The sequence below is a fragment of the Antennarius striatus genome, chromosome 16, assembly GCF_040054535.1.
Source record: "Antennarius striatus isolate MH-2024 chromosome 16, ASM4005453v1, whole genome shotgun sequence".
NCBI classification, from domain to species: Eukaryota; Metazoa; Chordata; class Actinopteri; order Lophiiformes; family Antennariidae; genus Antennarius; species Antennarius striatus.
This window is the reverse complement of record NC_090791.1, coordinates 10,583,728-10,594,792: the sequence shown is the minus strand read 5'-3', so window position 1 is coordinate 10,594,792 and position 11,065 is coordinate 10,583,728. Positions and strand designations below refer to the sequence as shown.

At 41.3% G+C, this 11,065-nt stretch overlaps 1 protein-coding gene across 1 annotated transcript in view; it reads right to left on the bottom strand.

The window, feature by feature from the left end:
• Positions 1–2,180: 2,180 nt before the first annotated feature.
• Positions 2,181–11,065, bottom strand: part of LOC137609164 (voltage-dependent T-type calcium channel subunit alpha-1I-like) — a 109,133-nt gene continuing 100,248 nt past the window's right edge. The window contains exons 34-36 of the mRNA XM_068335985.1: positions 7,280–7,493; positions 6,513–6,724; positions 2,181–6,185 (exon numbers count right to left, since the gene is read on the bottom strand). Coding sequence (XP_068192086.1) covers positions 5,469–6,185; positions 6,513–6,724; positions 7,280–7,493 — 1,143 coding nt within the window. The 3' untranslated portion in view covers positions 2,181–5,468. The remainder of the gene's footprint in view (positions 6,186–6,512; positions 6,725–7,279; positions 7,494–11,065) is intronic.

The window sequence follows — 11,065 nt, the reverse complement described above, 5'->3', positions numbered from 1 at the left end:
TTCTTCATGTGCATGAAGGTTTCGGTGTGTGTGTATGTGTCTGCATGTGTGAATTAATGTGTGTGAAATTCAAATCATATGAGCTTCACCATTGGAATCTGTGCGGAGAGGGAGAATTATGCTCAGCATCCTCTGAAGTCATAAAAAGAGTTTAGTGCTCTGGCTGGAAAGAGAGGGAGAGAAAGAGGGTTGCGGAACCAAGTGTTTGTCTGTGAGCAGACGGAAAGAGGGCAGAAACAACTGGAATGAGGTAAAAATCCTTGAAAGCAGCTAAAAGAGAGTGTGCATATTATCTGATTGACAGCTATTTTCTCTGACACTTAATAGTCGGATCATTGCTGTGGCACCTCATTCATTCTTTTGTTGAACCACATTCATAACTGGCCTTTATCTGGTTGTCTCCCTGGAGTCCACAATACAATTGATGGGCCTGGAGAACTCCCTGGACAGTTACCCTTGATGGCTGACAGGAGCTGGGTCCCAGACACAGGCTTGATATATGAAAGTCTGCTGTGAGTTTTTACAGAGTGATATGATTAAATAAAATAACGGAAAAAAAGACATGGAGGGGCAGATGTAATAAATTGTTAAAAGGTTCATTCCTTCAATTATGATCCCATAAAATTGAATTAAATGTTAAAATATATAACACTTACTGATGTGATTTTTTCAACCCTTCAAAATGAACTGATATCTCTCTGTAACCTTTCTAGGAAGAATTTCTCATTGAAGCGTGGCACTTACCAGTCCTTCCTCTTTCATTATAATACAGGCCTGATTTAATTTATACATGTTCCATGTTCCTCATTTGAAGCAGTAACTGGGTCACATGACCATTTATTGAAGATAATCTGTCAGCATAAGCTGTCGCTGTGTGAGAAAACACCAAAACGCGGTCCTGATGTTCTCCCCTGGGAGAAAGCTATTGAAGCGATGCACCTAGCAAGTTGATACTGTTAGGAGTCTCCAGTTTGCACCTTTTGAGTACAGCTCAGAAAGAAACACAACAGTTTAGACTTTGTTTATCAGATATGTTTGATAAAGCTTTTGGGTAAGTTTTCCATTTTCATTTTCCAACAACCTTCAGATCCAGAAATTAGTATTTATTTTTATCTACAGTGAAAGGAATCTGAAAGTTGCTTTAACTGTATTGGAGCTGTAAAATTGCAACCAGATGTCATGCTTTATAATTGGCAGTGTGTAGGTTATACTTGAGCGGGTCTTCAGGTACAGCATAAAAAAGAGGAGCTAACATATGAGAAAGAAACATTGAAAAAGGCTTCATACAAATGAAATCATCCCTGCAGCAACATCCAGAAAAGAATATTTAAACCATGCAAGTACAGACCTAATTTAATGTGTTGCAATGGAAAGACACACAGGATCCCAGGAAGCCCATTACATCCTCACTTTTAGATTTACTGTATGCCATAAGAGGTCATGCTCTTACTCCAGATGATGGAGGACAAAATAGATTTCATAAACCCAAAACTCAGATGACAGTCTGAGTACCACTACTATCCATTTAAAGACCTCACAGGAAACCCCAACAATGACATATCCAGTCACACGTACGTGTTTGTGCTTGCAATACAGAAATGCACACAGCCTCTGAGACACATACATTCTCACCACCCAGTGCACACACATGCACCCCTCCACAGTGACATTTGAAGGACAGGGGGCCTGCAGGGAGAGCGTGTTTTGAGAGGTTAGGTGAGGTTGAGGGCTGGCTGCTTGAAGGCGCAAGGTAAACAACACTTCAGAGTTCAGCGTGCATGCCTAATGTGCTCTCTAAGACTGGCGGCTCCGTCGGGCAAGGCTGTCTATTACAAGCTGTGTGAAGTCTCCTGCTCCAGACACATCTTACAGCCTCAGTCTATGAAGCTGTTTGTAAGTTTTACTTTGTCTTCATATCTCATCACTAGCTATCTCCACCCTGCTTTGGAGTGTCCCATCTCTTTTGGAATCCTTTAAGACCACTTACTTAATCATTCAAATGTAAACAATGTGTGTAAAGGTGAAGACTCAACAGCAGTGTTTCCTTGCCCCCAAAATGTAGTTTTTAAAATATTTTTATTATCATGTGAAGCATGTATTGGAAGAAAAGAGTTTTTTGTGGATCAGGCTGATTATTTTGTGATTATAGCAGCAGTCAAAAAACACTGGGGCAGTCCCTTATTACAAGTTTATGAAATGCATATTAATGATATAATAATAGTCACTGGCGGCTTTGTACACATGCAATTTCAAATACAAAGATATGCACATATATGAGTTGTACACTCTTAAGGTGTGTTCAGACTAAAATTAAAGCACATTTCTTGGACAATGTGATCGCATATAAAGTAAACAAAGAGGTGAGGGCAATTTTGTTCATGGTAATGCAGACTGATGGAAAAATGGGCTGCAAAAGTTGAAACTTTAACGAGAAATGTGTACTTCTCACGGGCCTTTGTACTCCATTCCATGAATATATAACAAGAAGAAAGAAGTGAGATTCTTGAAAAATTATAGAAACTGGTATGGAAACACTCTGAGCTACAGCAAGCATGTATTGTACAAAGGCACACTATGCTAACATATACAGTTCCACTGTTATGTAGCTACAGCCGACATTGGGATTGTGGGTGCCTTTCATTATTTGTAGGGCATAAACCCTCCAGCAGTCAAATTTGTGCATCTAGTTTTAGTTTGAGCACACCTTTACAGCTATCTTTAAATTTTCTCTAGTGGTTTGTAACCCCTGACCTGAGTTCAACAATCTTATTTGTCCATGTAGTCCAATTGCAGACCATCTCTCTTCTGATTGGCCACCCAGAGGGCAGACGTCTGATTTGTTGTTAGTTTTGATGAGTAGAAACAACACAGACAGCAATGAATACTGCTCTATTCTGAAAAGATAAAAATCACATTGACATCATTTACTCAGGGCATACACATATAACATTTATTGCTGCGAAATCAGGCTTTAACCTTTGATGTCAATTTCAGTGACACAAGCATTTATTTCAAAAAGATAGGAGAACATATCTTTGAAGCTAAAACAGCCCTTGGTTGCATCGTGTTTTCTGTCTTCATCTAATAATCTCGGGTATCCTCACTGAAAAACAGGACACTTCAGGAAAAGGCAATCACTTCACCTGAAGTCATAAATAGACACACATGCACACATACACACCTACACACTTTCTTTTCTATCACTCATTAATATTGAACACAATGTAATTAAAATGTAGTCATCGGAGTGATTTTGCATGATTTAAAAAGGTCTCACCCTCAGACTTTCTCATATCTAAGTCATTCTTTTTGAGAAATTAAAGATCAAAGTAGTGACCACTTCCAGAAACTAGGCTTTAAGTTGTGCGTCCCCTTGTTGGATGGAGTAATGAATCAAGTGGTAGAAGTCAAAAATAATTTTGCATTAAAAAGATGCAAAGCTATTTTTGTTATTACAGTGTCAGCTTTGATATCAAACAATGCTATGTTAACGGTTTGCTACAACACACTGAATGTGCGAAGAGATGGAGAAGGGAAGGTGAGTGCATCAGGGTGTCATTTCAAGAAAACGCATACTGTATTGCAGTCCCAGAACCATGCTTGAGGAATGAATCCATAATCGATATGTTGTGGTGTGAGTCTGAAATTAAAGCTTTCATAGAGATGGTTTATGTTGTTCGTGGTTTTTAGGATAGGAAGGTAAAAGCAAACAAGTTTCCCAGTGTGCAGCCAGGGATGCCTATGAGCTAGAACAATCCTGATGTGCTGAGTGAATATGGCTGTTCCCGTGTTTGGTTGTCCACTGGGATTCCAACATTCCAACAAAACCAAAAACCAAAAAACAGAACAAAAAAACCAAAAACAAACCAAAACAAAAAAATACATCCAAAACAAAACAAAAACCCCCAAAAAAAGATCCACGAGCAACCAGCATTCCCAAAGAAAAAAGTGCCAGACGAAACAGTCACCTCAGCACACAAAGTCTGTTTGAAATTTTTTGCTTCGTTGATCATATACTGTCCACATCTTTAAAAAAAGTTATAAAATTGGAAGCCGCTGTCAGACAAAATGTCCAAAACAACAAGTCAAAGAGATCGCATGGACTGAATTCAATGAAGACAAATCATGGTAACACTTACACGTGCCTATTCTCTTTTCTACAAAAATAGTGGAATAGAAATCACATCGTTATCACCCAACATTGACACACTTCTCTATACAAATAAAAAAAATCTTGGTTAAATGCAATTCCATCATGCAGTCAAGGACTTTTGCAAGTCTTGTGTATATGTCCATTTCATCTGAAATTCACCAGCACGGTCAGAGGAAGTGGCATCGAGAAATCAGTCTCACTTTATTGAGTAGCTGTGAACACAAGGCTCGCACAGAGAAGTTTCTTCTGATGAGGTTTATAAAGATCTATACATCCTGGTTTTATTTCAAACTGATTCCCTCACTTCGGAACAAGTGTGAAATACTGGAAATAGAAAGAATAATTTCACAAATCACTCCATGCACGATAACACCTCTATGATGTGACAATTCATTTTCATTTTCTGTCGCCACTCAAGGCTATTTTGACAGGAGGCACAAAGCTTTGATCAGTCGTACCCACCTCCTTATTCAGAAATACAGCAGTATGATGAAGTAGTAAGAACAATTTAGTAAATGCCTTGGATTGCAGAGGCAGTGGTCTCACACGCAAACATGCAGTGAGAACACCTTCTTAATCTCTCCACCTTGCCTTTTTCATCAGCGGAAGGTCCTGTCCTAGTATGAGCAGGACCTGTTGTTTCCATCTGCCAGAACAGATGGGCATTATATCTGCTTTCTGGTCACCCAGTCCGACAAATGGCCTGCTTCTCTGTTCTAGCCACCCTTAATATATTCCACCATCTCCGGGCATTCTCCCCCTTGCTTCTGTAGGGTCTCCAAGATGTAAAGGAAGGAAAACAGTTGCTGTTGGCATTGTTAGCAATTTTGATTATTTCCATTTTTGCATTTTCATCCTCAGCACACATCAGACAGAGAGAAAAGGAAACTACAGTAGAGACGCAACAAGACTCTTGGAGTTTAAGTTGTTCTGTCTCTGCTTCAACTGATTCCCTGATATCAATAGGACTCCAGGTTTTTCTGTGAGCACAATCTTCCGTGGCCTCTTACACGTGCATCACCCAAGAGGATCGTAAGACCTATCTTCAGCCCTTGGTAGTTAACCCTGCGGGCCACTTTCTTGTCAGCAGGCCAAAACCAACACCACTCCCCTAGGTCCCTCAAAATAGCACACAGGCTTGTCACAAATGTATAGAAAGGGGTTGATGGGGCAAGATGAGGGTTTGGTTTCGGAGTACAGGACATCATGTGCCATCATGTCTCTCTCTCACTGATGAGAGCAAAGAGACTGAGAGGGACAACAATGGGTTAGATCCAATGAATGGAGAGGCATAGAAAGTATAAAACAGTAGCTTTCATCTGTTTTCCCGACAAGGCCCTACTGTTGTTTGACTTGAGCTCTTGCCCCATCCTTGGTCGCCATCTGTTCTCTCCCCTCGTATTTCTTCTCTTCTTGTATCTGCTAGTACCCCTGTCCAGGGGTTGGCCAGGAAGCCTTGGGGATTTCTAAGTTCAAGGCCCATGATCTCTCTTCGGCCTTCCCTACCTCGTGAAGACAACAACACCCCCCCTTGTTCTAGGCTGCCTGTGCTGTTGCATTTCTTCACTGCCCCTCTTGGGTATACCAGTGAGCTGGGTAATAGTAGTGATGTCAGTGACAAACTGCTCAGTGTCTCTGATAAATGCTCACTGTTGCCTGCTTGGCTGGAGCCACACCCACCAATTGATGATCCAATACCGATGCCCAAATCTTCATCTGAGGGGTCAATTGAGTCATCACGAGTGTAACCTGGGCTAGTACTGCCTCGTCCACTGCTTTGGCTCCGCTGGTGGCCCCTGGTGGCCTGGAGGGTTAGGGATGATGAAGGGGTGGGCCTTGGTCTCAGGGTCTGGACTGGGGAGGAAATAGCTGTGTTGTCATCTGTCAACTGGAGAGGATGCATGAGAGTCTGCAAAGGCAACTCCAAGTTCTGTGGTGGAGAAATGCTGAAGCTCAGGGCTTCTTCCAGGGTGGTCTGGAGGCTGCCCTCGGAGCTTCCTGTAGCCAGGGATGAGTCACTGTGGGATGGGTACTGTTGACAAGAGGTAGGGAGAAAGGGGTGGAGAAAGAAGGTGCAATGTTACTTCATGACAAATATAACAAGCAATGTGATGTAAAACCTGTCATTTTGATTGGACACGGACCATTTTATTGCCTCTCAAAGGCTTACTACAAATTAGCATTCAAATCATAATTTCAATTACAATCACTTGTTGTCAGTGACCAAAAATGCTATCACCTTTACTACGGGACATAAATAAACCGCGATCTTGCTCGAGGCTCTACCTCAAGATAACCATTACAACTCTCTTCTGCATTACCTAATTTGTGTTTTGCCACTTTCCATGTCTCCCCCCACCTGTGTACACAGCATCTTGCTGTGGGCTCCCGGGGAACGTAGTGAAGCCCAGGAGGCTGGCGATGTCAGTCGAAGCCCTCTTGACAAACGAAGGCTCCTTCTACAGAGGGGTGCTGGAATAGCTGCTCCTGCAGGCAATTGGAAGAGAGAGGAAATGCCAGTGGCTCGCACTTTCACTGTTGTTGCTTTATTTGTGATTCCACACACATCACCTTGAGGAATCAATGGGCTGCCTTGTTTTATAATTTTGTCACTTTATGTACTGTTTCCATTATTCAGTTGAGTATCCTCTGCATTATGATCCTATTATATATACTGTTTTGTCCAAACAGCAGTTTAATGGCCATTGAGGCAGAAAGCCATACAGAAGATTGCAGGTGGATGTCTATAGGGAATCCCTGTCCCAGTCTACAATGATGCCCTTAAATCCTTCTGATGTGTTCCCCCTGTTGCGAAATATTTCAGAAGAATGTTGTTTGTGATACTATTTTGTTTTGGTCACACGGCGTCTGATGACTTCTGATGGCCATGTGGCAGCTCATTACAATAATTATAAGTTATACTTATTAGTTGTTCTTACTGAACAAAATCTTCAGACAAATTTGTGCGTTTAAGATGACTGTACTGTTGAATCATCCATCATTTTATTTGGTCTCAAATTAATTTAATTGGCTCGCTGATATTTAAAAAGAAGTTTTAATAAATAAACAACTTTGAAAATATGCCTTGTTGCACAGCAATTACAGTAACAATATGGTGATACTCACCAGGACTATGGTGAGGGGAACACGTATGAGGTTGGTGTGATTGCATCTCATCCTGTAGCACCGTCTCCATCTCACTGTCAGAGCTAAGGGCCAGACAGGGTTGGCCCAATCCCTGCACTTGGCTCTCCACCACAGTTTGTATCTGGTGGGCTCTTGGGTGACTACAACCACCTCCAGCTTCTTCAGAGCTGTGGGAGTCACTGCTGTACCTTCCCTGGTAGGGATAGATGATGTGACATTAAGGAGAAAGTCTTTTCTCACTAAACCTTCAGGATAGAGTAATTAAGTAAATGTGTAGCTTTTCCCAAACCACTTTTAAGAAAATATAAATAAGACAGGACGGGACAAGTTCTATGTAAAAAACAAATACATTTTGGGATGAAAATTGGTGATTAACCCTGCCCCTTTGTTGTTAGCCACTGCAACTCTGTCAAGCTGTCAGCATCGTGCCCACATGTTCATTAATTGCTCTCCCAGAAGAAATATTATATAACATTTTAAAAACAAAGAGAGAGAGAAGCAGACAGTAGGCTATGTATTATTTGTTTGAAAGAAATACCCAAGGTGCTGACTCAAAAGAGAAAACAGATTAAAATGATAAACTAAAGCCAACAAATCACAGTGTAAAAAACAAACTACTACATTACACACAAAGATTTGACTTTTTAAGACAGAACCAAGTCCTTTGGGATGCTTTCCATTGTGACACCAAGAATAAAAGTATGACTCTAGATCTTGTCGTTGGATGCGCTTAAAAAACTGGTTGAGAGTTCCTTGAATTGTTTTCTTCTCCTCCTCAAGAATTTAATCATAAGGAGCGGCAGTGGCTCAGCGGTAGAGCAGACGTCTTGTAGACAGATCGCCCCAACCATCGGTGGATCGAATCCCGCTCCCGCCAGGATGCCACCAGGAGTGTGAGCTGACGGTGGGAGGCATCCGCTCACCTCCAAGCCACTGCCGAGGTGCCCTTGAGCAAGGCACCGTCCCCCCTACAAGCTACTCAATTGGGGCGCGTTCCAGAAGCCGCTGCCCGTCACTCTGCCTCCCTGACGTGTGTTGCTTGATGTGTACTAACTGCATGCTTGCAGGCCCCTTTGTGTGCTGTGTTCAGGGGGCCGGTGTATACATTGATTGTTAAAAAGAACTAACACAACAGCATGTATTGAGTGACTGTGTAATTTCCCTGCGGGGATAAATAAAGTATACTTCTTCTTCTTCTTCAAAAGTTTACTGTGAGTAAACTAATCTGAATTTAAAACAAATCACGAGTGACGATTAATAGTAGATATTGGAATAAAACATACAAATTTTAAGTTGATAGCCATATGACATACAGTAATTCATATGATGAACAGACGAGAAGTCTTGTACTTCCCCATCTCATCTTTAGCCATTTCTTGCGCATTGCTGGTAACGGAGGTTGCTATTGGCTAATAATATGCTTTTATTCTGACTTAATGTACAGTAACATGATATTATGTCCTTTAAAGGGTTTCTAGTGATTTTACAATTCCAATATTTGTGGCAGACAGACGTAAATTCGAGTGAAATGACGTGAGCCGGATTTTTATTTTATCTGTATTTCTTTTTCAAAAACGAACGTATAATCGAGAACGACTTACTTTAACTCGAACTGACTTGTACAGTACCTGCATTTTATTTTATTATGCTGTTTTCTTCTTCTTTTCCTTTCGGCTTGTCCCTTCAGGGGTCGCCACAGCGAATCAGTTGCCTCCATCTAACCCTGTCTTCTGCATCCTCTTCTCTCACACCAACTACCTTCATGTCCTCTTTCACTACATTCATAAACCTCCTCTTTGGTCTTCCTCTAGTCCTCCTGCCAGGCAGTTCAAAACTCAGCATCCTTCTACCAATATATTCACTATCTCTCCTCTGGACATGTCCAAACCATCTGTCTGGCCCCTCTGTCTTTATCTCCAAAACCTCTAACATGTGCTGTCCCTCTGATGTACTCATTCCTGATCCTATCCTTCCTGGACTCTCCCAAAGAGAACCTCAGCATCTTCATCTCTGCTACCTCCAGCTCTGTCTCCTGTCTTTTCTTCAGTGACACTGTCTCTAGACCAAACAACATCAATGGTCTCACCACAGTTTTGTACACCTTTCCTTTCATTTTAGCTGAAACTCTTCTATCACACATCACACCCAACACTTTTCTCCACCCGTACCATCCTGCCTGTACACGCTTCTTCATCTCTTTTCCACACTTTCCATTGCTCTGGACTGTTGAGCCTAAGTACTTTAAATCCTCCACCTTCTTGATCTCTTCTCCCTGTGACCTCACCCTTCCACTTGGGTCCCTCTCATTCACACACATGTACTCTGTCTTACTGCGGCTAACTTTCATTCCTCTCCCTTCCAAGACAAACCTCTACCTTTCTAGCTTCTCCTCCAACTGCTCCCTGCTCTCACTGCAGATCACAATGTCATCTGCAAACATCATGATTGTGAGTGAGTGAGTGAGTGAGTGAGTGAGTGAGTGAGTGAGTGAGTGAGTGAGTGAGTGAGTGAGTGAGTGAGTGAGTGAGTGAGTGAGTGAGTGAGTGAGTGTGTGTGTGTGCGTGTTTGTATGTCTTTATATGTGGCTCCGCAGTGCACTGGCGTCATGCCCGGAGTGTCCCTCGCCTCACGCCCTATGCCAGCTGGGATAGGCTCCAGCTCCCCGTGACCGGCTACGGCGGATACAGCGGTGGTACATGACAATGAATGAATGAATGTACTTGTTTGTGAGAATGCATACATTTGTGAGTCTCTGCAATGGTTGCAAAGGCCAGTAGGATGAGGCAGATTACAGTAGTAGTAGTGTTTTTTAAGCTCTTAAATTGTTTGCTTTAGTTAGTATCATTTAGGAAGTGAGGAATCATTTATCTAGGCTTTTGTGTATATGTGGCAATGCTTTTAAGCCTCCATTAGTGTATTGTATGTCTGAGTCAACCTGGCCCAGCTCCTGAACAGCCCTTTGACAAATCTCAAACAGACTTGGTACCCAAGCATAGTGGCATCCTCAACACAAACACAACACAATACCAACATATTCCTCTTTCTACTGCGTAGGTGTAAAACATTTTTTCTGCCAAGAGCTAGCACCTGTATAAATAGCAGGACATACAGGATTTAGTTTTTTAATAGACCATACTGAAAGGAAACAATTGTATCTTCAGCATTTCTGACAATATACGGAGAGGTTCTTATACACATAAGAAATTCATCTACAAAATAAAAGCTTCATGATTTTTAGAACTATTGGCTAACCCCACATGGAAAAACAACAACTATGGAACGACTAAAATAACAGAAAAAGTGAAAAATAACTCTTATAACTCTTAATCTTAAAAATATATGTCAGTGAAAAATGTACCCGTGAATAGATAAAATTCTTGTGTGCAGCCTTTTGTCATAACAACATTTGGAAAATGTAAGAAAACTTTTTTTCAATGTACTGTAGTACACATTCTATTTTGTATTTTGTTTTTGTGGTTATTCATGCTATGTTTATTGCACTCTTTATTTTACATGGAAATATAGATAAAGACAAAGCTAAACTATTTTCACTCTTGGAAAAGTCCTCAAATTTGAAGATAAATAAACCTCATTAAGGTTTTTTTCTGTTGTTAAAACAGCTGTGGCTCCCTTAAGATAATACAGAGGGAAAGCAAATAAAATCTCTAACCTTAGCTTGTTTCTGACCTTCAGCCATGCCCTCTTAATCTTTCTGTTTCCCTCTCTTTTTGTTATCCTCTAATGAGTAGCATTCACAGCCTGGTG